The 27947-nt window shown below is 40.9% G+C and overlaps 1 protein-coding gene across 7 annotated transcripts in view; it reads right to left on the bottom strand.

Annotated features, from left to right (window-relative positions):
* The window catches only part of LOC122550693 (glutamate receptor 4), a 252123-nt gene that overhangs the window by 121848 nt on the left and 102328 nt on the right, over positions 1 to 27947 (bottom strand). For all 7 annotated transcript variants that reach the window (XM_043691816.2, XM_087988145.1, XM_087988146.1 and 4 more), the window contains exon 7: positions 5428 to 5595. In XM_043691816.2, coding sequence (XP_043547751.1) covers positions 5428 to 5595 — 168 coding nt within the window. The remainder of the gene's footprint in view (positions 1 to 5427; positions 5596 to 27947) is intronic.

The following is a 27947-nucleotide window of genomic DNA, read 5'->3' as shown; positions in this document are numbered from 1 at the left end:
ATTCACTACCCTCAAACATGCTCCTTTACCAGACAGAAAGCTTCTCATTTTGATTTCCAGCTACAGTTTTCCTCTAACGTCTGCCTTTCAGGATTTCAAGGGATGTGCTTCTTAACTATTTGAAAGACTATATTCAGTGATTTGAAAAAATGATTTTCTTCTTTATGTTGTATAATAAAGTGTACTAAAAGGGCAATTCGCTGATCTGTTCTCAGGCTTTTGTCAATATTGTTAGCTACTTGATGTTAGCTACTTTCTGGATAATTCCACAATCTATGTAGCGAACATTGAAGGTGATGAAAACTGTGCAGGGATTTTCTTTTTGGTCATTCTATACATGTCTGCATTACTTATAACTTGGAGAATTTGCACTTACTTATATCTATGAATGAAATTCTTGAGTACAATCTCTAAATTAATTACAGCCGATTATTTCTCAGTTGGATGAATCTGAGTACGGGCCCTTTCATGGTAGTGTCCCTACCCCTGGGCTGGGAGTTCTGTTTTCAAGTGCCACCTGTTCCAACATTCCTCTTTCAACCAACTACACCAGAATGTAGCTAGTTGTCATCCCGCTGCTGCTTAAAATGTACTATGGAAAATGGCTCTTTGTCCACTGCAATCCATGTAATAACTTGAATGTAAAATGTTTAGAGATTGCTGTATACATACAAACCTTTCATCCTCAAATGAATCAGTTTCAAAGTGTATATTAGATGTATGTGAATCCAGGGGTACAGTTGCACAAACTGAAAGTCCTTGTATAAATTTCCAACTTCAGGGCTCCTTATAGAGTTTTGAAACTTTAAATGCATGCTTTTAATTGAGGTATATGTGTGCCGTGATTTTCTGTAGATTTATTTTAATTTCTTAGAACACAAAGGGTGGCACGGTGGCACAGTGGTTAGCACTGCTGCCTCACAGCGCCAGGGACTCGGGTTCAATTCCCACCTCAGGCAACTGTCTGTGTGGAGTTTGCACATTCTCCCCGTTTCTGCGTGAGTTTCCTCCGGGTGCTCCAGTTTCCTCCCACAGTCCAAAGATGTGCAGGATAGGTGAATTGGCCGTGCTAAATTTGCCCGCAGTGTTAGTCAGGTGTAAATGTAGGGGGGTGGGTTTCTGTTCGGAGGGTCAGTGTGGACTTGTTGGGCTGAAGGGCCTGTTTCCACACTATAGGGAATCTAATCTAAAAATATCTGAAACTCCTAGACCCAAAGACACATGCATGGGTACATTAGGTCTTGTTGTTTTTAATCAGCATCAACTCTGACCTCTTGAATTTATACTTTTACTGAAATGACAGCATGCAGTATAGAGTTTGTAAAAGAGGAAATTTTATGCAATTTGCATACTGGCTCAGTTGTACAATATTACCCGCTATATATCAGAGTACATATCAATATGAATCTGGCAACACAACTGTGTATTGTTAATTGAATGTTGAGGCCAGGCTGGGCATGTGGAGAGAGGAGATGGGACAGTTTGGCAAATTTGCGAAAGGGTGTTTTTCTTGTTCATTTGTTTCCAGCATGAGACGCAGTGTTGTCTAAGCCCATCCTCCAGGCTTTCTTGAACTGTTGCAGTCCTTAGGGGAGTAGGAAAACACACTGGAGATTTCAGGACTCTGACCAAATGACAGTGAAGGAATGGAAATATACTTCCACGTCAGGATAACGTGTAGGTTCAGAAGGGAACTTGAAGGTTGTAGTGTCCCCATGTACCTATTGCCCCTCTCCTTCTCGTTAGCAGAGGTCATTGATTTGGAAGGTGCTGTCAGAGGAACCTTGGTATGTCACTGCAGTGCATTTTATAGTTGGTACACGTTGCTGCCACATCAGTGAAGGGAGTGAATGCTGGAGGTGGTGGATGTGGAGCCAACGAAATGAACTTTGGGTGATAAGCTTCTCAAGTACTACTGGGGCTGCACTCATCCAGGCAAGCGGGGAGTGCACTCCTGACTAGTGCCTTGCAGTTGGTGGGGAGACAGGAGGTGAGTCACAAGTCAAAGAATTCCTAGTCTCTGATCAGCTCTTGTAACCCAAGTATTTAGAGAACTGATCCAGCTCAGTTTCTTGTCAGTGGTAATCTCAGGATATAGATAATGGGACATTCAATGATGATAATGTCATTGAATGTCAAGGGGCGATGGTTAGATTCTCTCATTGGAAATGGTGATTACCTAACAGTTGTGTGGTGCGGATGTCATTTGCCACTTATTAGCTAAACCTGGATGTGGTCCTATACAACAGGATGTATATCATCAGTAAATGCCAGTATAACAGGATGTTTACTGCAATATTGGCAAGGAGGAGAATACATCTGGTCTCTGAGTGTTCCAATATTAAAATTTACTGATTTTAATTTTACAAAGAGCAAGGAGGCATGTATTTCATATTTCCTGTCAGTCTCACAAGACTTATATCCCGCATTGCTGCCAGTATTAAATCTTCTACCTCGTAAATTCCAATTTTGTATCTTCAAAGGATAGAAATAAGGTTAAAAAATTCTGCTCCCTACTACCACTTTCTATTTCAATTCACATTTTATCAGTAGCTCTAACAAATTTCTGTCATTGTACTTGTGAAGAGCAGAAATATTAGGCTGCACAGCAACATAGGAACATAAGAGCAGCGGCCATTCTGGCTTCAAGAGCCCACTCTGCCATTCATAATCATGGCTGATCATCTCGTTCAACACAACTTTCCCACATAACCTTAGTAGTATCTAGAAATCCATAGATTCTCTAATTTGAACATACTCAATGACTGAACTTCCACAGGTCTCTGGCATAGAGAATTCTAAATGTTCACAACACCCAGAATGAAGACATTCCTGTGTATCTCAGTCTTAAATGACTTTCCCCTTATTCTGAGACCACGTCCCCTAGTTCTAGATGCTGCAACCAGTGAAAACATCCTTTTGACATCTATCTTATCTATGTTTTAATGAATGTTGTAATTTTCAATGAGATCATTTCTCATTCTTCTAAACTCTGGAGAATACAGACCTAGTATCCTTAATCATTCTACAAAACACAATCTCGGCATTGCAAATAGTTGTCTGATGAACTGCCACTGCACATCCTCCATGGAAAGTACATTTTCATTATGAAACACAGCATCTGAACAGATGGCCCAAAGATCAGGGAGCAAGGATTCTTTACTCCATTGGTAACAGGTCAATTCAAGCACAAAGGGAAATTAAGGTTAAGTAAAAAAATATTTACATGGCTCAAAGCCTGTGGTTTACATTACATTTGGGAATTCTTTATCTATCTGCTTCCCATCAGGCTTCCTTTCCTCAAATGCCATTTATTTTCTAGAGAGTATATTGAACTGTGCCATCTGGAAACCCCCTCTCATCATCACCAACTGCTCCTGGTAATCCTGTCACACAGGTAGCAGTCACACCAAGGTTCCATATAATTGAAATGAGACTGTTCTACTCAAACTTGTGTGATAAAAGGCCAATATACTATTTGACTTCCTAATTGCTTGCTTTATCTATAATTAACTTTCAGTGACTTATGAACAAGGACTCCCAGTTTCCTTTGGACATCAGTATTTTCAAATCTTCCATATTTTAAGAAAACTGCTCCACCTCCATTCTTCCTACCAAATTTGATAAACTCTTTTTAATCCTCATTACATTCCATCTGCCAGGACCCATTCACACAGCCTGTCTAAATCCTCCTGAAGTCTCTTTGCATCATCCTCTCAATGAACAATTCCACCTAATTTTGCATCATCCACAAACTTGCGAATATTGCATTGGGACCCTATATTCAAGTAATTCAAATGGATTGTGAACAGTATAGACCCAAATGCTGATCTTTGTAGAATTCCAATATTCGCAGCCATCCCATCTTGAGGATAACCTATTTATTCTTACTGTTTTTCTCCTTTAACCAATCCTCAATTAATGCCAATATATTATCTCTCATCTTGCACGCTCTCAGTTTGTTTACTAACCTCATGTGTGGGACTTTAATGAAAGCTTACTGGAAATCCAAGTACAGCACAATCACTGATTCCTCTTGCTAATAATATCTTCAGACACTATAAAATCAAGAATTAACCAAGCATGATCTTGCTTTCATAAATCCAGACTGACCCTGCCCAATCTGATCATTTTTTTATGTGTCCAGCTATCATATTTTTATAATAGATTATAATATTGTCCTGCTACTCATTTCAGGCTAATAGGTCCCCTGACTTTCTTAAAAAGTAGATTTACATCTACAACTTTCCAATCTGAAGGCATTGTTCCAAAATACGGAGAACTTCGATAACTGATTACCAATCTAGAATCACATCCAAAGTCTGACTGTTTGTCTTTTCTCCTCACTTCTGCTTTCCGTTTTTTTTTGGTTTCTGCACTGAGTTCCAGTCTCTCGGTGAGGCAATTCTCAGCTTTGTCAGTTCAAGGCATTTGTTAGCAAGTAGTTGGCTTTGGGAACCGTAGCAAATTGTAAATTAATTTGCTTTGTGACATTCAATGCCTTGATATCAAGGAGCATATTATCTATAAATGACGCTTTTTTGTGATAATAAGCTTACTCTGTGAGTAATCACATCGTCAAACCAATGTACTGCCACTCCTGAGGGAATGTCAAATTTATCAAAATATTATTTCTTGTTACTGGATTTTCCCAGAACATTTGGAAATTAAGCCACAATGGATTCATTTAATCTGGTATGTCTTGATTTCATCAAGTTCACAGCCTCCTGCACACTCTTGGCAGGCTTTTGAAAAGGCCACTGATAATTGTCAGGAGTCTGATCTAGCGTGGTGCTCCCTCCATGGGATGTGTGAGACTAGGGCAAGCAACAGCATGTCTCTTCAGCTGAACAGATTGCAGAATCCTTTTCAAAGCATGTCGGATCAGAACTAACAGGTCTAATTGAGAATAAATAAAACTGGAACAAATGCAACTCTAGACTTGTAAAAATAAATTTTCAGGGCAAGAAGGTGTGTGTTTGACAGAAGTTAAGACTTATCATGGCATTAAAGGCTCACTTACACTTGAATGGGCAAGCCCTAACATTGACAAAAATAGAAACTGCTGGAAAAGCTCGCAGGTCTGGCAGCATCTGTGGAGAGTTCTGAGGAAGGGTCACTCAACTTGAAACAGAACTCTGACTTCTCTCCACAGATGCTGCCAGACCTGCAGAGTTTTTATTAAGTGGGTACCTAGTGAACAAATAGCACAATGTTACCCTCTTCATGCATTTGAATGCTGAATCTCCTAATGAGTAATCAAGGTGGTAAAGCTTTTGAAGGAGCAGGGCAAATTGGAGAACAAATTTCTGATTTCAGTATTCAGCTGCACATCCACAGGTATTGATAACTGTGATTTGATTCATTGTTTCATAACACTTAGCACTGATAGAAGGGACAATTTAACAAAGTGAATCATTATCGTACCTGTTTTAGTGCCCTTTCTGTGTCAATACCTTGAACCCAAGGAGCAGCAGGATTAGCAAGACAATCTCCAGCATTTCCTTTTCTTGAAATCCCAATCCGTTGCCTGCGGAGGTAACGGAATGCTTCAGCCATAACAAGTATCCCATCGTACGTTAGTGCAGATGTGTACTGGAAAGAAGCATTCAAGTTGGTTAAAATGCATTTTATTTAATCCAAGCTTTTCTTTATTCAAAAGAAATTAAAACAGAAGCAACAGGCTAACTACACATATATTTAGCTTGGACTTGCTAACATCATCAACAGTAATCTTTCGGCTTATAAGACACCTGTGGTAAAAACATAAACTTTTCATTGTGCTTGAGTTTTATTAATGTTATGCTCATCCTTATCTTGGACACTGGCTTTTTAATAAATTCCAAAATCAATTTGCTGAAATGGCTGGTTTCCTAAGTCCAAGAAGTTTTTTAGGGATGAATCACTGAGCCTTGTCCCTGCAATCGTAACAATACATAGAGCTATCATTCTGATAGAGTTACTGTGGGGTTTTGATTAGGTTGTTAGCTTTACATCGGCGAGAATGGTTAGGTTTCTCAAGTTCTTTCTGTTATGGGAAATTCGTGAAATGTATCTCCAAGTGGTTGAAAACATCTCCCTTTGAAAAGAATTTGTACTTTACATCAAAATGGAGTTGAGTAACATACAATAATGGAAGCTCTTTTGAGAGGTCAATCAGATGGCACTTTTCATAATGTCAGCTTCAAATTTCTTAAGCAGCAAAATTAATGGCTTAATGAAACAAAGTGTGAGAAATTCCATAACTCCAGTGGTGCAGTGAGCAACACAGAATTGCAATCATGGCTAGTCATCAATTTTCATATATAGTCTTAGAAGATGTGCGTTCTCCAACTTCAAAATATATACAGCTCTTGCATGAACTCTGCTCCCAGCTGTCAGCTCAACGTTATTGCCATCCTTGGGTTCAGCCTTCAATGACAACACACATACTGAAACGACTGCTTATAAATAATGTCCCAATCTCCATAATAAATATGACTGACTTGTCCATGAACTTAGGACTGAGAAGGCAGTTATTCTTAACAAATATTCTTAACTGGTCATAAATTGAGTGTAAGTGGTGGTTTCAGAAGCATATGATGAATAATGGATTAATGAAGGACACACACATACAAATTATACAGCTGACATTTATTTGCATTACTGAAATGCAATGGGCAATTTCATTAAGGTCTGTCACATGAACTGTTCTGTGAAGGCGATACAAGGGAATTGAGTTCACGAGTTCACAGAACAAGGTTGAATTCTGGGTTCATCCAGGAATTGTGGAATCATCCACACAGCAATTCCAGCTGAAAATTTGCAAATCCAAATGGGAAACGGCTTCATACATCTGAATTAAAAAGGGACATGGGAGTCCTAGTTCAGGATTCTCTTAACACTCATGATCACTTTGCTGTCAGGAGGCAAATGCAATGTTAACATTCATTTTAAGAGGATAGAATACACGAGCAGATATGTACTGCTAAGACTGTATAAGGCTCTAAAAATACCATATTTGGAATGCAATGAAATGGGGGAGATACTAATGGGGGTATTTACTGTGGAAAAGGATATGGAAGATATAGACTGTAGGGAAATAGATGGTGACATCTTGCAAAATGTCCAGATTAGAGAGGAGGAAGTGCTGGATGTCTTGAAACGGGTAAAGATGGATAAATCCCCAGGACCTGATCAGGTGTACCTGAGAACTCTGTGAGAGGCTAAGAAGGGATTGCTGGGCCTCTTGCTGAGATATTTGTATCATCGATAGTCGCAGGTGAGGTGCTGGAAGACTGGTGGTTGGCAAACGTGGTGCCACTGTTTAAGAAGGGTGATAAGGACAAGCCAGGGAATTATAGACCAGTGAGCCGGACTTTGCTGGTGGGCAAGTTGTTGGAGGGAATCCTGAGGGACAGGATGTACATGTATTTGGAAAGGCAAGGACTGATTAGGGATAGTCAACATGGCTTCGTGCGTGGAAAATCATGTCTCATAAACTTGATTGAGTTTTTTGAAGAGGTAACAAAGAGGATTGATGAAGGCAGAGCAGTAAATGTGATCTATATGGACTTCAGTAAGGCATTCGACAAAGTTCCCCATGGAAGACTGATTAGCAAGGTTAGGTCTCACGGAATACAGGGAGAACTAACCATTTGGATACAGAACTGGCTCAAGGTAGAAGCCAGAGGGTGGTCGTGGAGGGTTGTTTTTCAGACTGGAGGCCTGTGACCAGTGGAGTGCCACAAGGATCGGTGCTGGGTCCTCTACTTTTTGTCATTTACATAAATGATTTGGATGTGAGCATAAGAGGTACATTTAGTAAGTTTACAGATGACACCAAAATTGGAGGTGTAGTGGACAGCGAAGGTGGTTACTTCAGATTACAGTAGGATCTTGACCAGATGGGCCAATGGGCTGAGAAGTGGCAGATGGAGTTTAATTCCAATAAATGTGAGGTGCTGCATTTTGGGAAAGCAAATCTTAGCAGGACTTACACACTTAATGGTAAGGTCCTAGGGAGTGTTGCTGAACAAAGAGACCTTGGAGTGCAGGTTCATAGGTCCTTGAAAGTGGATTCACAGATAGATAGGATAGTGAAGAAGGTGTTTGGTATGCTTTCCTTTATTGGTCAGAGTATTGAGTACAGGAGGTGGGAGGTCATATTGTGGCTGTACAGGACATTGGTTAGGCCACTGTTGGAATATTGCACGCAATTCTGGTCTCCTTCCTATTGGAAAGATGTTGTGAAACTTGAAAGGGTTCAGAAAAGATTTATAAGGATGTTGCCAGGGTTGGAGGGTTTGAGCTATAGGGAGAGGCTGAACAGTTTGGGGCTGTTTTCCCTGGAGCGTCGGAGGCTGAGGGGTGACCTTATAGAAGTTTACAAAATTATGAGGGGCATGGATAGGGTAAATAGACAAGATCTTTTCCCTGTGGTCGGGGAGTCCAGAATTAGAGGGCATAGGTTTAGGGTGAAAGGGGAAAGGTATAAAAGATTCCTAAGGGGCAATGTTTCCACACAGAGGGTGGTGCGGGTACGGAATAAGCTGCCAGAGAAAGTGGTGAAGGCTGATACAATTGCAACATTTAAGAGGCATTTGGATGGGTATATGAATAGGAAGGGTTTGGAGGGATATGGGCTGGGTTCTTCTCCTGAAGAAGGGCTCATGCCCGAAACGTCGATTTTCCTGCTCCTTGGATGCTGCCTGACCTGCTACGCTTTTCCAGCAACATATTTTCAGCTCTGATCTCCAGCATCTGCAGTCCTCACTTTCTCCTCATACAGAAGACACCCAGTGATCATAATATGACTGAATTTGTGTTTGGTTTGAGGGAGGGAAGAATGTCCAAGCCTGGTATTTTAAACTTAAGTAAGGGTGATTGTGAGGTAAGAACGCAGTGCTAGGTAAAGTGAACAGTCAATAAAGATGTAATGGCAGACATTTAAGAGAATATTTCAAAACAGACAGAATAGAGAAACAGGAAAGATCATGTTTGATGGGAAGACCCACTCCAGTGGTTAACTAAAAAAGTTAAAGATTGAATCAATCTTAAAGAAAGAGCATATAATTACATAGGAATGTGTGACAGGTCAGAGCATTGGAAAAAAAATAGAAAACTGCAACAAATGGCTGATAGATCAATAAGATGGGAAAAGAAATAGAATATGGGAAATAACTAGCTGGAAATATTAAAATGGAAAGTAAGAGTTTCTATAGATATCTATAAAAGGAAATAAAAAGTTAACAAATTGACCACTAGTCTTTTAGAAAGAGAATCTAGGGAATTAATAATGGAAAATAAAGAGAAAGGCAGTTGAATTTAACAGGTATTTTTCATCAGCCTTCACAATACAGCATACAAGAAATATTCAGAAATAGCTGTGAATCAGAAATTTGGGAGGGAGGAACTTAAGAAAATTACAATTAATGGGTTGGAATGAGGAAATTGCAGGAGCAATAGGTTGGCAGGTCCCCAAGGCCTGATGAATATCATCCGAGAGTCTTAAAAAAAAAGTGGCCAGTGAAATAGTTGAACTGTTGGTTTTAATTTTTTAGAATTCTGAGATTCAGGGGAAATTCCATAGGATTAGAAGATAGCAAGAAGGGAGAGAGACTGAAAACAGCAAACTACAGACCAGTTAGCTGAACATCAGTCATAGAGAAAGTATTAGAAGCTATTATTAAAGACAATGTAACATGGCACTTATAAAAACTTAAAAGTAACCAGGTCAAGTCAACATGGTTTTGTAGATCAGAACTCAAGTTTAAACAATGAGGAGTTAATTAACAAAGTAGCATGTGCTGTTGATAAACAGGAACCACTGAATGAAATGTACTTAGATTTCCAGAAGATATTTGACAAGATGCCAAATCAATCATTATTGTGGAAAATGAAAACATATTGGCACGGTGAGAAGATGGTTCTCTTTTAGCTAGCCAGAGGTAAGTATTTTGGTGCAGTGGCCTCAATATTTTGTAAATGACTTGATTTGAGGGACCAAAGTAATGCTTGTTAAACTAGCTGATGACACAAAGATAAGCAAGAAAGCAAAATGTGAAGAGGGCATAATCAGGCTGCATAGAGATAGAGTTAGGTCACATGAGTGGGCCAAGATTTAGTAAATATAATATAATGTGTGAAAAAATGGAAGTGTCCATTTGGCAGGAAAAAAAATTAAGAACACATCACCTAAAAGGTGGGAGATTGTAGAGCTCTTGGGAGCAAACAGATCTGGCCAAATCACAAAATGTTAGTATATAGGTATAGCAAATAATTAGGAAAGTTATTTAAATTGCAAGAGGAATTGAATATGAAAATAGAAGGGTTATGCTTCAGTGGTACAGGGCACTTGTGAGACTATATCAAGAGTATCATTTACTGTATTGGCCTCCTTATTTAAAGAAGATACATTTGTACTAAAAGCAGTACATAGATGGTTTACTCCATTAATAGCGGGAATGGGTAATTAGTCTTATGAAGGATAGGTGGACAATTGGGAAAATGTTGGAATCTATTATTAAGGAAATACAGTGACCACATCAGGGGTGGTGAATTTGCATGTCTCTTCACTTCACTCCTGAGTTTATGACAACTGGCGTTTGAGTTTAAAAGGGAGGTATTAGTGTCAAATTAGAGGCAGAAAGTAACCCACAATAGAATTGAATAAAAGAAGAGTTATGAGGGCTTGTATGGTCTATTCCTAATCCTATTACTTATTTTTCTATGGAGATTGTGTCCCTTTTGTCAACCTTAAATTAAGGACCATTTACAGAGCAAGTTTGTGTAGGATGCAACAAGTGACAAACTGGACTCCTTGACATGGTTATCCATGGTGCATCATCTGATCCTGTGTTTCTTTTTCCATGCCAATGGATCATTGATATCATCATAAATTCTACTTGGGGAAAGCTCAATTATATTTCTGCTTTCAAATGTCTACATACTATTTGAGTAGTTGTAATTGTAATATCCAATAATGCAGTGAATAACACTGAAATTGCTTTATCCTCAACCAATCATTTTCTTGATACTGCTACCACAATAGAAAAGGACATTTGTGTGATCTTCCAGTCACTGGCCATCACCAAGCTCATCATGGATACCTTTTTCTAGAGGTCAGGCCAATATATACATTACACACAGGTCTGGACAAGCAAGCCAAGAAGGGTTTATATGGCCAATAAGGCTTCTGTTGAGCAGCAAGGTGTCTTTATCAATATGACGAATTCCCAGTCACTGAATGTACACTGGAAAAGGTTGCAAGGCTTCAGGAAGCTGCCATGACTTGTCTAATCCATAAACAAACACACAGAATGCTGGAGAAACTTAACACATTTGGCAGCATCTGTGGAGGGAGAAACAGTAAATGTTTCGAGCCAGGTATGACACATTCTCTGTGTTCATTTTAGATTTCCAGCAAGTGTAGTATTTTGCCTCTACTTGAGACAATTCAGAGTGTCTCAGCTTTTCAGGCCATCTGATTACCCCTCAAGGTGGATGTTGTATGACAGGGGCTTGCTGTAAAGACGTGGCTCCTAACAACTTAATTTTATAGCAACTTGAACTAAGCTTTCTACTTTAGTACTGAGTGAGTGTTCAGATAAGTCAGGTATGGAAGCTAGGGCAGTTGCTTGCTCCTCCTGCAGAATGTGGCGGGTGGAAGACATGGCACACGTCTCCGCTGGCTACATCTGTGGGAAGTGCACCCAACTCCAGCTCCTTGAAAACCGTGTTAGGGAATTGGAGCTGGAGCTGGATGAACTACGGATCATTCGGGAGGCTGAGGGGGTAACTGAGAGGAGTTACCGGGAGTTGGTCACTCCTAAGGCTCAGGACAAGGATAAATGGGTTACAGTTAGGGGGAGGAAAGGGGACAGTCAGACAGTGCAGAGATCCCCTGTGGGCATTCCCCTCAGCAATAAGTATACTGTTTAGGATACTGCTGGGGGGGGATGACCTACCAGAGGAAAGCCATAGCAGTCAGTTCTCTGGCACTGAGCCTGACACTGTGGCAAAGAAGGGAAGGGGGCAGAATAGAAAAGTACTTGTGGTAGGGGACTCGATAGTTAGGGGAATCGACAGGAGATTTTGTGGTCAGGATCGGGATTCCCGGAAGGTATGTTGCCTCCCTGTGCCAGGGTCCAGGACGTCTCTGATCGGGTGTATAAGGTTCTAAAAGGGGAGGGCAAACAGCCAGAAATCTTGTTACATATTGGCACTAATGATATAGCCAGGAAAAGAATCGAGGATATAAAAAGTGATTTCAGGGAGTTAGGATGGAAGCTGCAAAGCAGGACGAACAGAGTAGTGTTCTCTAGTTTACTACCGGTGCCATGAGATAGCGAGGCGAGGAACAGGGAGCGGGCGCAGCTTAATACATGGCTGCGCAGCTGGTGTAGGAGGGAGGGCTTCAGATATGTAGATAATTGGGATGCCTTCTGGGGAAGGTGGGACCTGTACAAGAAAGGACGGGTTGCATCTGAACTGGAAGGGGACCAATGTCCTGGGTAGAAGTTTTGCACGAGTAGTTCGAGAGGGTTTAAACTAGTAATGCAGGGGCGTGGGAACCTGAGCTGTATACCGGAGGTGAGAGTTGATGCAGATGAGGTAATAGCAAAGGTAGACCAGCTAGTGGGAAGGATTTTCCTGGCAAGGAACCAAGGTATCAGTTAAAGTATGTTTGCTTTAACGCAAGGAGTATCAGGAATAAAAGTGACAAACTGAGAGCATGAATCAGTACCTGGTGCTATGATGTTGTGGCCATAACAGAGACATGGGTTTCTCAGGGGCAGGAATGGTTGCTGGATGTTTCAGGGTTAAGAGCATTTAAAAAGAATAGGGAGGGGGGAAAAAGAGGAGGGGATGTAGTACTACTAATCAGAGAAGGTATCATTGTCGAGGAAGATCTGCCTACCGAGTCAGTATGGGTAGAAACTAGGAACAGCAAGGGAGCAGTCACCTCTTTAGGGGTTTACTACAGGCCCCCCAATAGCATCAGGGAGATGGAAGAAAGCATAGCTCGGCAGATTTTGGAAAAGTGTTGACGTAGTAGGGTTGTTGTAATGGGGGACTTTAACTTTCCCAATATTGATTGGAACCTCCTTCGAGCAGAAGATTTGAATGGAGCTGTTTTTGTAAGGTGTGTTCAGGAGGGTTTCCTAACTCAGTACGTTGACAGGTCGATGAGGGGAGAGGCCATTCCAGACTTGGTGCTCGGCAATGAGCCGGGGCAGGTATCAGATCTTGTGGTGGAACAGCTTTTCGGAGATAGTGACCACAACTGCCTCACATTCTACATAGCTATGGAGAAGGAGAGGATTAGGCAAAATGGGAGGATATTCATAGGAAACTATGATGCGATTTGACATGAGTTAGGAAGCATGGATTGGGAGCAATTGTTCCATGGTAAAGGCGCTATAGACATGTGGAGACTGTTTAAGGAACAGTTGTTGCAAGTGATGAATAAATATATCCCTCTGAGACGGGCAACAGCTCTACAGGATTACAGGCAGGCAAGGAAGGAGCTTAAAAATGGTCTGAGGAGAGCCAGGAGGGGGCACGAGAAAGGCTTGGCAGAACAGATTAGGGAGAACACAAAGGCATTTTACATTTATGTGAGGAATAAGAGAATGGTCAAAGAAAGAGTAAGCCCGATCAGGGATAGCATAGGGAATTTGTGTGTGGAGTCTGAGGAGGTAGGGGAAGCCCTAAATGAGTTTTTTGCTTCTGTCTTTACGAAAGAAACGAACTTTGTAGTGAATGAAACCTTTGAAGAGCAGGTGTGCATGCTGAAATGGATAGAGATAGAGGAAGCTGATGTGCTGAAAATTTTGTCAAACATTAAGATTGACAAGTCGCCAGGCCCGGACCAGATTTGTCCTCGGCTGCTTTGGGAAATGAGAAATGCAATTGCTTCGCCACTTGCGAAGATCTTTTCATCCTCGCTCTCCACTGTAGTCGTACCTGAGGACTGGAGAGAGGCAAATGTAATTCCTCTCTTCAAGAAAGGAAATAGGGAAATCCCCGGCAATTACAGACCAGTAAGTCTCACGTCTGTTGTCTGCAAGGTGTCAGAAAGGATTCTGAGGGATAGGATTTATGATTATCTGGAAGAGGATGGCTTGATTAAATGCAGTCAACACGGCTTTGTGAGGGGCAGGTCATGCCTCACAAACCTTATCGAGTTCTTTGAGGATGTGACTAGAAAAGTTGATGAGGGTCGAGCTGTGGATGTGGTGTATATGGACTTTAGCAAGGCATTTGATAAGGTTCCCCATGGTAGTCTCATTCAGAAGGTCAGGAGGAATGGGATTCAGGGGAACATAGCTGTCTGGATACAGAATTGGCTGGCCAACAGAAGACAGCGAGTGGTAGTAGAAGGAAAATATTCTGCCTGGAAGTCTGTGGTGACTGGTGTTCCACAGGGCTCTGTCCTTGGGCCTCGATTGTTTGTAATTTTTATTAATGACTTGGATGAGGGGATAGCAGGATGGGTCAGCAGGTTTGCAGATGACACAAAGGTTGGAGGTGTCGTTGACAGTATAGAGGGCTGTTGTAGGCTGCAGCGGGACATTGATAGGATGCAGAGATGGGCTGAGAGGTGGCAGATGGAGTTCAACCTAGATAAATGCGAGGTGATGCATTTTGGAAGGTCAAATTTGAAAGCTGAGTACAGGATTAAAGATAGGATTCTTGGTAGTGTGGAGGAACAGAGGGATCTGGGGGTGCAGGTACATAGATCCCTTAAAATGGCCACCCAAGTGGACAGAGTTGTTAAGAAAGCATATGGTGTTTTGGCTTTCATTAACAGGGGTATTGAGTTTAAGAGTCGTGAGATCTTGTTGCAGCTTCTTTAAAACTTTGGTTAGACCGCACTTGGAATACTGCGTCCAGTTCTGGTCGCTCTATTATAAGAAAGATGTGGATGCTTTGGAGAGGGTTCAGAGGAGGTTTATCAGGATGCTGCCTGGACTGGAGGGCTTATCTTATAAGGAGAAGTTGACTGAGCTCGGACTTTTTTCATTGGAGAAAAGGAGGAGAAGAGGGGACCTAATTGAGGTATACAAGGTAATGAGAGGCATAGATAGAGTCGATAGCCAGAGACTATTTCCCAGGGCAGAAATGACTAACATGAGGGGTCATAGTTTTAAGCTGGTTGGAGGAAAGTATAGAGGGGATGTCAGAGGTGGGTTCTTTACACAGAGAGTTGTGAGAGCATGGAATGCGTTGCCAGCAACAGTTGTGGAGGCAGGGTCATTGGGGACATTTAAGAGACTGTTGGACATGCATATGTTCACAGAAATTTGAGGGTGCATACATGAGGATCAGTGTCGGCACAACATCGTGGGCTGAAGGGCCTGTTCTGTGCTGTACTGTTCTATGTTCTATGTTCTAACTATGCAGAACACCAACATGACTGCAATCATCATTGGGCAACTGTGGATTCTTTTGAGTCTGTAGTTAAAAACCCTGAAGTGACACCTGCAGTAGGCACCACCAATAATTTCCTTCAACATCCTACTCTGTAGTGTCTGCCTGACCTGATGCTCCAGAGAGTAGTGGTCTTGGAGACTGAGACTGTTCCTTGATCATGAAAACGTACAAATTAGGAGAAAGGGTAGGTCCCTGCACCCTCTAGCCTCCCCCACCATACAATAGAAGAATGGCTGATCTGATTACTCCACAATCCTGCCAACATTCATTAACTATTCATTCCTTGGTTATCAAGAATCTATCTCTGCTTCAGAAATATTCAGTCTTTGCTTCTGCTCTCTTTTGAAGAAAAGTGTTCAAAAACTTACAAACCTCAGTGAAGAAAAATCATTTTTATTGACTGATCCCCTCCTTCTCGATTCTCCCACTAGAGGAAACATCCTTTCCACATCTACCCTTTGAGATCTCTCAATTTATGTCTCAATTAGGTTTTCTTTTGCTTTTCCAAACTTTCACCAATACAAGCCTGTCCACCTATCCTTCATAAGACCACCTATACATTCCTGCTATTCATGGAGTAAACCATCTTTCCCTTATTTCTTGAATAACTGTTACATATGCTAACTTTCTAAACTGGGATTGTTCTTGAATATAGGGAATTTTGGAAAATCATAACCAGTACATTCACTATCACATCAGCTACCTCTCTTGGAACATCAGGATCTAAACCATCAGTTCCTGGCCATGTGCCAGCTTTTGCTTCTTTAAATTTCTCATAATTGTTTTTGCTGATATTAATTACTTTAATTACCTCACCCTTAATTTGGCACTACTCCATTCCTTTATACTCTGTAGTTTCTACTGTAAATTTGGATAGCAAATAGGTTTTCAAGTGTTGCTGCCATTTGATATTAGGCAGTTATATCACTTTTTTTTTGCAGTTTTCCCATTTAAGATAATTTGTCCTGTCTCCAATTCTGTGGTCCAAAGTTTACTTTAGTTACTCTCCTCCTTTTGTACATGGTGTAAGTTTGCCTCCAACATGAATTTTAGCTGATGTGGCAATACCTAATGCTCATCAAGCTAAGAGGAATGCTCACAATTCTGTGAATCTGTAATGTAGAAATGCTTATGTTATCTCCTGTAATATGACAACCTGGTGATGTTGTAAAATCCTCAGCCATGCAAGTGTCAAAGTATTCAACTATTAATTTACAACACAGAAACATGCTTTTGGAAGGGTGTCACGCTACAAACAATCCAATGTAAAGCGTAGTTGGAGACTTTTATACCCTCAAGTCATGTGCTATGATATAGTAATGATAGTAAGAACATGTCTCTTAAAAACACACTGATATATTGAAAATGAGGCATGATAGGCAATATATTTGTAAACATTCTGAATCTGTTTTATATTTATGACTAGTTTAGTCCCATATTCTATTATCTTTTGTCTTTAAATAAACCTCTGTTGATTTCTGAAACAAATGTAATCATCATAGAATCCCTACAATGTGCAAATATTTGGTGCATCGAGTTCACACCGACCATCTGAAGAGCATCCCACTCAGACCCACTCCCTACCCGCCTAGCCTGCACATCCCTGAACACTATGGCAATTTAGTATGGCCAATGCACTTAGCCTGCAGGTGTTTAGGTAGTGGAAAGTAACTGGAGCACCTGGAGGAAACCCACACGGACACAGGGAGAACGTTTAAACTCTGGACGGTAACCCAGGGGTGGAATTGAACTTCAGTCCTAGCGCTGTGAGGCAGCAGTGCTCATCACTGAGCTACCGTGCTGCCCCTTAGTCTTATTAATCCTCAGTCTTACTTCTACTGTTACAATAATATAAAACTTTTGTTTTAATTTTAACTGTCTTAGTAAGCCACAAATGTTTTGATTTAATGGACGATATTTTTTGAATAGATTTAAAGTTATTATTTAATACTTCCCACCATTTAATTGCTGCCACACAATTCTCTTTTTCCTTTTGACACATATCCAGAAGTACTCTTATACAAAACTGAATAGCTATCCACTACCAAATCATTGTGACCTGCCACACTTCCCTGTTTACTTAATCAATTAGAGCTAGCTGTCCCCTCCATCTAAACAAATAACTTTGTTTGAATTTAGGTTTCTAGTGGTAAAGCTTAGTATATTATTCTCAACTTAAAATGGAATTCAATTGTACTCTGATCACTTTTTCCCAGAGGATCTTCTACGAAAATTTCTCATTTACTTTGCCTGACTACAGATTACTTCTAAACTTGCCTTATGTATTATTGATTCTACAATCTAACATTCCAGGATACTGTTGTGAATACTTTGTTCATCAGCAAAACTACCTTTAGATAGTTTATAAACTACAACCATCAGCACTGTCTGATCATTGTTAATTTTAATTGCTATTCATTCGGTTGCCAACTGTACCTCACTGTTCCAGTCAAAACACAGGAGACTTCTTTCACAAAGAACAACTTATAGAAATAGCAATCACAGTTAGGTAATTGCTAACTGAAATCTCCTGTATATATCTCTTTGCCTATGCAATCAATGTTTTTGCTAAACACAGTCGCAAACTAATTAGGTTTCACCCACAAATTAATGTGCTGATTTTGCAAAATTAAGACTTTGTGCCGTTAGGATTGTTTATTTTAAATTTAAGCAAGCTTCTAATCTCCTAAAATAAGGAATAGGCTTCTCCACCAGGAGTGCATTTCCACAGTTATTTCTCATACTGCAGGAGTGCGATGGAATTTCTGCTCAATTTCTTAGGATACTGGACATCAAATGCAACACTATGACATGTTACAGCATCAGTCATCTCAACTTTTAATAACTCTCTCAGCATATAGTGCAAGTTTGTGCAATGTATTTGCCTGACTGCTTCCTCTTAGTAAAAGTATATTGTTTGTGTCTTCTGCATCTTAAGTGTGTGCACAATCTAGCTGTTTCTCCAGAGAAAAGAGGAGATAGAGTAGGCAGAGTTCTGTGTGCCTAACTGAGAGGGACATTAGACAACAGATAACCCTGGAGTTAGAAACACTGAAGATATTAAAACAGTGACTTGCAGGAAGAAAGACTTACATTTCTATAGTGCCTTTCACAACCATAAGACACCAATAAAAGCACTGTTGTGCTAATGAAGTACTTTTGATGTATTGTGTGTATTACTGTGTACATAACGTGACATGTCAGTAGTTACTGAGGTGGTACTACTGACTTTCCTTAGAGTGACAATATGTTTCCTCACCTGCTCCCAGGTTCAAAGAATGAAGTGAGAAAGCCTTGACTCTATTTGAGTCTCCCATTTCAAGCTGATCTGGCATTGCTCTGGGCCCTTAGTTCCATAAAATTCACCCTTTTTTGCAGCACTTCTAATGGTGACTCCTCCAAATCCTTAGCATTTGATAGTACAATTCTGACACAACTTGCTGCAGACATTTCTTCCCCCTTCAGAATTGGCAAAGCATCAACAGCTACTAGCTACTCTTGAGAAAAAAAAGGTAATGCTTATCTTGAACTTAGTACATTGCCAGGAAATTATGCTGCAAATGTACTTATAAGAACTGACCTTGCATTATACTAGAAGGTTATATCTCTAAACCACAGGCATGCACAGTACATAAAGAACAGTAGGCTCAGTGTTCAGGTTATAAAACTGTGGGGTTAGTCAGACTATAATGGTCTTTTCAGTTCTGTTGATTCCTCATTCCAGTTATTTTGTCGCTGCATGTTTATCACACCAGTGGCTAATGTGTGAGTCAGCATGACCTGCAGTGTCATCTCCTTCCCCATCAAAGAGCAACAGGAACATCGCACAATCATTCACTTGCTCAGTTGATAGCACTGAGCCTGGTTGCTACCTCCTGGTAGGCATGGTAATATTGCCATTTATTGGGAAGAATGTCCTAAGGTGCAAATAAGGGAATTCAGACAGGCATCAAGCGTATTCTCTTATGACAGCACTTTTCCAAGTTCCTGACATGAATGATATTATGAAAGGGATAACATAACTAGTCCAATATTTTACCTAATTTGCCTTTGTGAGCAGAACATACCAAGCTCTCCAATAAAATTAATTTACAGGAAAAACAGTATAGTGGCAATGTCCTAAACCCTTAATTTTGAAATGTTGTCCCCTAGTTTTGGGCACATCAGCAATAACGTTCCTCCATCATAAGATCAGAAATGGAGATGTTCACTGATGATGGAACAATATCCAACACCATTGATGACTCCTTAAATACTGAAGCAGTCCATGTCCAAATGTGGCAAAACCTGGACAATATCCAGACTTGTGGCTGGGAATTGGTAAGGAAGATTCATCACGCACAAGTGCCAGGTAATCTCCAACAAGAGAGAGTCCAACCATCACTGCTTGGTTTTCAAAGGCATTAATGTCACTGAATCCCCCAGTATCAATGTCTTGAGGGCTGCTATTGACCAGAAACTGAACTGGAATAGGCATAGAAATCTAATGGCTACAAAAGCAGGTCAGAAGCTAAAACTCCTGCAGTGAGTAATTCACTTCCTAACTCCCCACAGCCTGTCCACCACTGAAAAGGCACAAGTCAGGAGAGTGGTGGAATACTCTCCATTTACCTGAATGAGTGCAGTTTAAACAATACTCAAGAAGTTTGACATCATCAAGGATGAAGCAGCCCACTTGATTAGCCACTTCCATAAACATTCATTCCATCTACTATTGATGCAGCAGTGTATTAGATTAGATTTAGATTAGATTACAGTGTGGAAACAGGCCCTTCGGCCCAACAAGTCCACACTGACCGGCCGAAGCGAAACCCACCCCATACCCTCACATTCACACCTTACCTAACACTACAGGCAATTTTGTATGGCCAATTCACCTGACCCTGCACATCTTTGGACTGTGGGAGGAAACCGGAGCACCCAGAGGAAACCCACGCAGACACGGGGAGAACGTGCAAACTCCACACAGTCAGTCGCCTGAGGCGGGAAACTCAAACTATACAACACACCACAGAAATTCTCCAAGGCTCCTTAACAGCACCTTCCAAACCCACAACCACTATCATACAGAAGGACTTGGGCAGCAGGTACAGGGGAATGCCACCATCTATAGGTTCCCTTCCAAATCACTCGCCAGCCTGACTTGGAAGTATAGAGTCATTCCTTTAGTGTCACTGGATCAAACCCCTGGAACAGTGTCCCTAACAGCATTGCTGATTGACCTACACCAAATAGACTGCAGCAGTTCAAGAAGACAGTTCCTCCCATCTCTTCAAGGGCAATTAGAGAAAGGCAAGAAAAGCTGGCCCAGTCAGTGAAGTCTACAACTCTTAAATTAATTTAAGAGGCACAAAGAACTCTTTGTCACAATAGAAACATGTAAAACGGCACAATATAATGATGTACATTATATGTGCTTGCAAACATGAAAGAGGTTTGTGAAATGTTTCTTCATGAGGATAATGGTATTTTAAGTTAGTGTTCTATTTGACAATTAAATCAAATCCTTCAGAAAGATTACTTCAACTGACCATTCCTTTCTTTGTGAACAAGAGCTAAAAGCTAAATTGAAAGTAAGTGCCTGCTTTATAACAATACAAGAACAAAAACAGCCCATTTGCTTCATCCATCTTATACAGTCTCTTCATTCATGTGTAGGATGTCTCCAGACCATGTTCTGTTCCTGCCTGCATTGGCACCAGGACTCTATCCTCCACTTCAACAAAATGAAAAAAAAGAAATATTGATTTATTTTCTGCTTGGTTCCATTGAGTCTGGATAGGAGACAGACTATTCCCTCTGAACTGTAAATGTGAAGTACTACTACTACTATGTTCAATTTGAGATTTCCTTAGTTTATAATTCCCACTTTTTTTAAGGGTCGATTTAGTTTTTTTTTACCAGCACCGTGAGGCTGACTTTCTGTGGGCATTCTCCTGAGCATTATCTGTTAAGATTCAGGATAAATTCATTCTCTGGGGTGGCATGATGGCTCAGTGGTTAGCACTGCTACGTCACAGCGCCAGGGACCTGGGTTCAATTCCAGCCTCAGGTGACTGCCTGTGTGGAGTTTGCACATTCTCCCCGAGTCTGTATGGGTTTCTTCCAGGTGCTCCAGTTTCCTCCCACAATCCAAAGTTGTGCTGGTTAAGTGGATTGTTCTTGCTGAATTGCCCATAATGTTCAGGGATGTGTGGGGTAGTCAGGGGTAAATGTAGAGGAATGGGTCTGGGTGAGTTACTCTTTGGAGGGTCGATGTGGACATGTTGGGCTGAAGGGCCTGTTTCAACATTGTAGGAATCTTTCTATCTGGGAGGGTTCATCCAATTAAAGCAGACAAAATAATACTTGAATTGACTTTGCATCAGTAAATATGAGGATACGTACACAATGTCATAAAATGTACAACTTCATTCATTAATAGGAGATGACAGCTCACTCAGCAGCCTCTTCCTAAAGGAAACAGTGGTTCAGTGTCTACAATTCAAGCCAATTGGTGCTTTCTAATTTGTGACTTGTATTTCAAGTGCATTTGAAGATGTAGTGAATTTAATGCACATCCTAGAAATTCTCCACTTAGCAACGATGATGAAATTCTACTTTCTATATGGTCATCTTTTTTTCAGTTAATTCCATTGGGGTTTCCAAAGAAATTGAAATACCTGGAATCCTTCAAAAATGCCTCTTAATTTTCTGAGATTTCAAAGGATTCAATTAATAGGAACATAGGAACAAAAGTAGCACATTCAGCCTCTCGAACCTATTTACATTAGCTTAATAGTTACTCAGGAGAAATTAGATGGATAAAAGCCTGCTCTAACTCCCAGGTAACCACTGATCTAAAGCCCTCAATTTATCCCAAGCTCCCTTATTTACATGCCACTCTTCATCCACCTGCCATCCTGTCTTCTAATGTACTTGAAGCCCTACTCAATAAGCCACCTGGCACTCTCCGACACTAAGCCACCTACCAGCCTATGCACCTAACTCACTTGCCATTTGAAGCCACTAGCCCAGCTGCTGCTTACCTCCCACAACATTTACTCCCCAATGGCACTCTGCTTCACCAAGCCACTTGGCATCCTAACCCACCTACCACTTTATTTCACTAACTCAGATGGGCTCTCCCCTACTTGGCGCCTAAACACACCTTCCACCCTTAGTACCCAGTCACTTGACTCCCTATTTATGTCATTTCTTATCTCCCACACTTACTTTTCAGATTTACTTTACACAGTAGCTGTCATGTGGCTGCAGGACATTTAGATTACAGAATATGGCTTACTTACTCTGCTCTGTCTGGGAGCATTCACGGATTCGTCTTCACATTTCAGTTTGATTAGATTTGATTAGATTCCAAACAGTGTGGAAACAGGCCCTTCGGCCCAACAAGTTCACATCGACCCTCCGAAGAGCAACCCACCCAGGACCATTCCCCTACATTTACTCCTGACTAATGCACCTAACACTACGGGCAATTTAGCATAGCCAATTCATCTAACCTGCATATCTTTGGACTGTGGGAGGAAACCGGAGCATCCGGAGGAAACCCAAACAGACACGGGGAGAATGTGCAAACTACACATATCAGTTGCCCGAGGCGGGAATTGAACCGGGGTCCCTGGTGCTGTGAGGCAGCAGTGCTAATCACTGAGCTACCATGCCGCCCTTACGGGAGGCTCTTGTATAGAAAATTCCAGGTCAGAACCAATCACAAGTTAAGTGTGTACTTCTAAGTCTAATCAAACTCAAAAATAAGTTCCTATAAACTGTGAGGAATGCATGCCGTTCTGCCAAGATTGTTTTGCACACTGTTCATTGGTGTTAGCATGCTAATCCAGCATTCGTTCGTGTTTGTGAATGTCGTTGCCATGCTAGGACGTGAAGGCCACGCAGTTGGAAAGAAAATTAGAGGGAATGCTGTTTATAACTGCAATCCAAATTGTGGGGCCAATGTGTATGTGTTATTTTGAAACATCCAAGAGTTCCTCACAAATTCGTTATTGGGCCAGCTCTTTCTATTTTTTTTCCTCCATTTTCTTCTTTTTAATTTTCTCTTTGTCTTGAATATGGCGCAAAGGGTGTTCATAACTTAGAGTCATAAAGATATACAACATGGAAACTGACCCTTCGGTACACCTTCTCCATTCCGACCAGTTATCTTAACCTAATCTAGTCCCATTTGCCAGCACTTGGCCCATATCTCTCTAAACCCTTCCTATTCATATACCTATCCAGATGCTTTTTAAATGCTGCAATTGTACTAGCTTCCACCACTTCCTCTGGCAGCTTATTCCATACACACACCACCCTCTGCGTGAAAAAGTTGCACCCTTAATTCCTTTTTATATCGTTCCCCTTTCACCCTGAATCTATGGCCTCTAGTTTTGGACTCACCCACCTCAGGGAAAAGACCTTGTCTGTTTATCCTATCCATGCCCCTCATGATTTTACAAACCTCTATGAGGTCACCCCTCAGCCTCTGAAGCTCCAGGGAAAACAGCTTCTAACACTTTGCCAAGGTATCAGCCTTGGGTGAAAACAGCATTTTTGCCTTTAAGTTCATGGATTTCTGGGTCCATTTTCAAGTATGCCAGGAGGCAGAATTTTAGCAAACAAGAAGTTAACTGCATAAGTAATTTGTCCATCCATCGTCCAAAAGTTGAAAGGTTTAGTGAAGAATGGAAGAATAAGGAATGAAAAATCTAATGGTCTCATATGAAAGAAATAAGTGATAGGTGTGAGATTTGCAAGAAATACTGAAGGACACAGCCAGGGCCTTGGATACATCTATCTTTAACCAAGGGTTTCAATAAGGTTGTGGTTAGCAAGGTGTGGGATAAAGAAGTAAAAGATTAATTTTATATTCTGAAGATTAGACAGTCAACAATAATACTCAGTAAAGATGAGTAAGTAATTGTGGACAATATGATCAAAATGGGAATAGGGACTGGGCATGGATCACTGGAAAAATTCTCACTGATTCGTTGTGGTGGTGGGCGGGGGGGGGGGGTAATTTGCTAATGAAGAATCTAGAACTATCACTGTAACTATGAATCTAATAGTTACTAATACAATAGAAGGAAACCGCTTTAGCAATGTGGATTGTGAAAGGAACCACACAGTACTTTACAAAATGGTTCATTTTGTTTCTGATGTGTGTGAGTTGAAATAAAATTCTGATCATAAAAGCATATGCCTAGACTCTGACTATATTTCACAACCTCCATGTCAAGATTCAATGTTACATGCATACCATTTCTTTGAGTTATGTCAGTGATGATACTTTAAGCTATACTTCGGAGACTCCTTTTGTTGCTGGAATGACAGGAAAAGTGGCCCAAGGTGGTGCTTCCACAGTAGAAACAAATCCCTAGGACAGATGTGCTTCCTTCATTGTTGATAAGATTTTGGATGTTTGTAACTGCATCTTCAATGGAAGTTTTAGCACAGGTATCCAAGACTAAGATTCTTTCTATTGAAATACTCCTTTCTCAAATGATCTCTGACATTCATCATATACAAAGCCATTCAGCTCTGTCCAGCCTGGGTCATCCCAGTCACCTCTTTTATCAGCCGGGCACATCTCTGTTCAGGATCCAGCCACTCTGCCTCCTCATCCAACTCCTACTCCTGCCCTTCATCCAATGAGCTCTGTGGTGAGAGCCTCATAGTGCACAGGGCTCATATCATCTGCAGAACCATTTCAGGAGGGCACTGCTAGATGTTACTTGACAGGCCGAGGCATGCTCAATGGTTGCCCTACTAGGCAGCTTGTCTGGACCTCCCATAAAGGGATGAGTTGATATGTCTTCAAGGAATATCGTTTGTCTCCTAGGATCTATTCTCACACTTTGGAGGCTGGAATGAAGAGCAATGACATCCTGGACTGCCGCAGAATAAGACTATAAGACACGAGAAGTAGAAGTAGGCCATTCAGCCCTTTGAGTCTGCTTTACCATCTAATGAGATCATGGTTGATCTGATAACTCTCAAGTTCACTTTGCTGCCTTCTTCTCATAGCTCTTAATTTCCATATTGATTAAAAATCATGCTTTGAATATGCTTAATGACCCAGCCTCATCAGCCCTCTGCAGTAAAGAATTCCACAAATTTACTACCCTTTGAGAGAGAAATTCCTCCTCACATCTGTCTTCCATGGGGGTGAGCCCTTATTTTGAGATTATGCCCTCTGGTCTTAAGACTCTCCCGCAAGAGGAAACCAACTTTCCACATTTATCTTGGTTGGTCCCCTAGGAATTTTGTATGTTTCAATAATGTTTCCTCTCATTCTTCTAAACTTCAGTGGGCACAGGCCCAATCTACTTTTGTTTTTTAATATGAAGGAATCACAACATCTGCCTCGAGAACAGTGCCCAGAGGCAGTGAGCTTGTGCTGTGATCACGGACCTATTAAATGTTGAGGGAGTGGAAGCCCATCTCACTAGCTGGTCGATGAGTGGCTTGATGGCCATGTGAATACAGTCAATGATGTCCTGCATCTGGGGCAACCCAGAGATGATGATGAAAGTTACTGCCCTCTGTGCCTGAAGTGACAGCAATGGTGAAGAAGGGGTCAGTGACCACTGAGATGCATTGGTATGCTACTGTTTGCTAGATGCCACAAATGTCCATGGCCGATCCTTTGAAGAAGCCAGAAATGAAGAAACTCAAAGGTCAGTAGCACTTTGAATGCTAGTCGCTGAGCATGGCAAGGAATGCTAGTCATTGATGACAAAATCTGAGACCATCTGCCTAGAAAGATGGTTGCAGTCACCAGTGGTGCTGGGTGTTGATCATCTCCAGGTACCTACTACCAAAGACAGAGCTATCCTGTTGAAAGTATGAGCTCCATTGCTTTCTTGCCTCTCATTTCTTTCCAGAGTCCTGGTATTGTCTTTACTGTTCATGGTCTTGTTTTTAACGCAATGGGAGTTCGTTGCAACTCAGTCCAAAATCAGTCAATAGCATCTCCAGTGCCAGGTGCAGCCTCTCTTGTGCATGGCACGTTATTCAATTGTTTTTGTTTGCCTTGTCACCTCACCCACCCACTCAACCCCATAATTTCAGGAGGGCATTAGACATCTGTGCTGTCCTTGCACTGAACAGCCTATTCTCCCCATTCGTTGTCTTGCTTTCCCAAAGGCCACTTACCCTTCAGTGCTTTTTAACCTTTTATGAAACTGGGATAATTCCCTGGAAGTGCCATGACTGGTTCTTCTTTATCAACTCAGCTGATTGCCCAACACAGTGCATGCAGCTTATGTGAGTCTGTGAAAGTCTGAACAATCCCTTTTAACCATTTATAAGAAGGTCTTTAATAACTTTAGTTGGCTTTAATTAGGGAGTAGATGGGATCTCCTGGTGAACATTTCTGGTGCTGAGAACAGCATCACAAAAAGTAACGTGTGGGGAATGCTGCATTTTCAGCGATGCAGAGCTTCAGGCAAGATGCTAAATAGCAGCAGGAGCAGAGTTTGTGTTGCAATCAACCTGCACAAATGTTCAATTTGGTTTTCTGCCATTATACTAGAAATAACATTTCATGTTCCCTCAACAATTTCTTGTTAAATTCACAAAAATGAGGTTTGAAAAAAACCTGTTTGTAAAAGGCAATATTTTCAGGTCTCAATTATTAGTATTTGTTATGAATTTCTAATTTTATGACTTGTGTTTTCGTGATATGATTCTTAGTTTGGAAACTTAGTTTGAAATGTTTAATTGTATGATAAATGAAAACACCTAGCTTGAGAAGCTCATAAACAAATCTAAGTGATTGCAATGCATAGGATGGTTCACTTTTTTAACAAGGTCATAGTGGGAAGTATTGGATATTAAACAATAGGCTACCTCCTGGTGCTTCTTGATGATACAAGTAATTTATAACTGTCTTAATGAGGGATTTAAATTAACAATTGGATTCTTAGAACAAAGAGGAATTTAGGAGATTGGTGTCTATTAGTCTAAACCTCAGGTCTGGATATACCAGACATGCAACATTAAGATCATAAGGACATATGAGTAGAAAAACACTATTCAGCATGTCGTGTTTACTCCACCACACAATGTGATACACCTTAACTCCAGATTCCTGCCTCTTCCCCTTATCTCTTGATTCCAATAAAAATCTATCTATCTCAACCTTGAATATATGCAGTGACCCAGCCTCCACAATAAAAAAATCCACAGATTCACTACCTCTAGAAGAAGAAATTCCTCCTGATTGCAGTCTTAAATGTGCGATCCCTTATTCTGAGATTATGCACTCTGGTGGTCCTTGACTCTCTCACAAGCAGTAACAACCTTTCTGCATCTACTTTATAAAGGTTGTATGTTTCAGTATATCTTCTAAATTTCAATAAGTATGGGCTTAACCTACTGAAACTCTTCATATATGACAGTGTCTCCATACCTAGCATCAGCTGGGTGTACCTTCGCTGGGCTCCAAGGTCTATATACCATTCCTTATAGCTAAAGGTAACCAAAACTGTTCACTGTATTTAAACTATGATTTGTCTAACGTCTTG

This window comes from Chiloscyllium plagiosum, unplaced genomic scaffold (genome assembly GCF_037043375.1).
Source record: "Chiloscyllium plagiosum isolate Xiang-an unplaced genomic scaffold, Cpla_swu_hap1 HiC_scaffold_6, whole genome shotgun sequence".
NCBI lineage: Eukaryota > Metazoa > Chordata > Chondrichthyes > Orectolobiformes > Hemiscylliidae > Chiloscyllium > Chiloscyllium plagiosum.
This window is presented reverse-complemented; position numbering and strand designations above follow the sequence as displayed.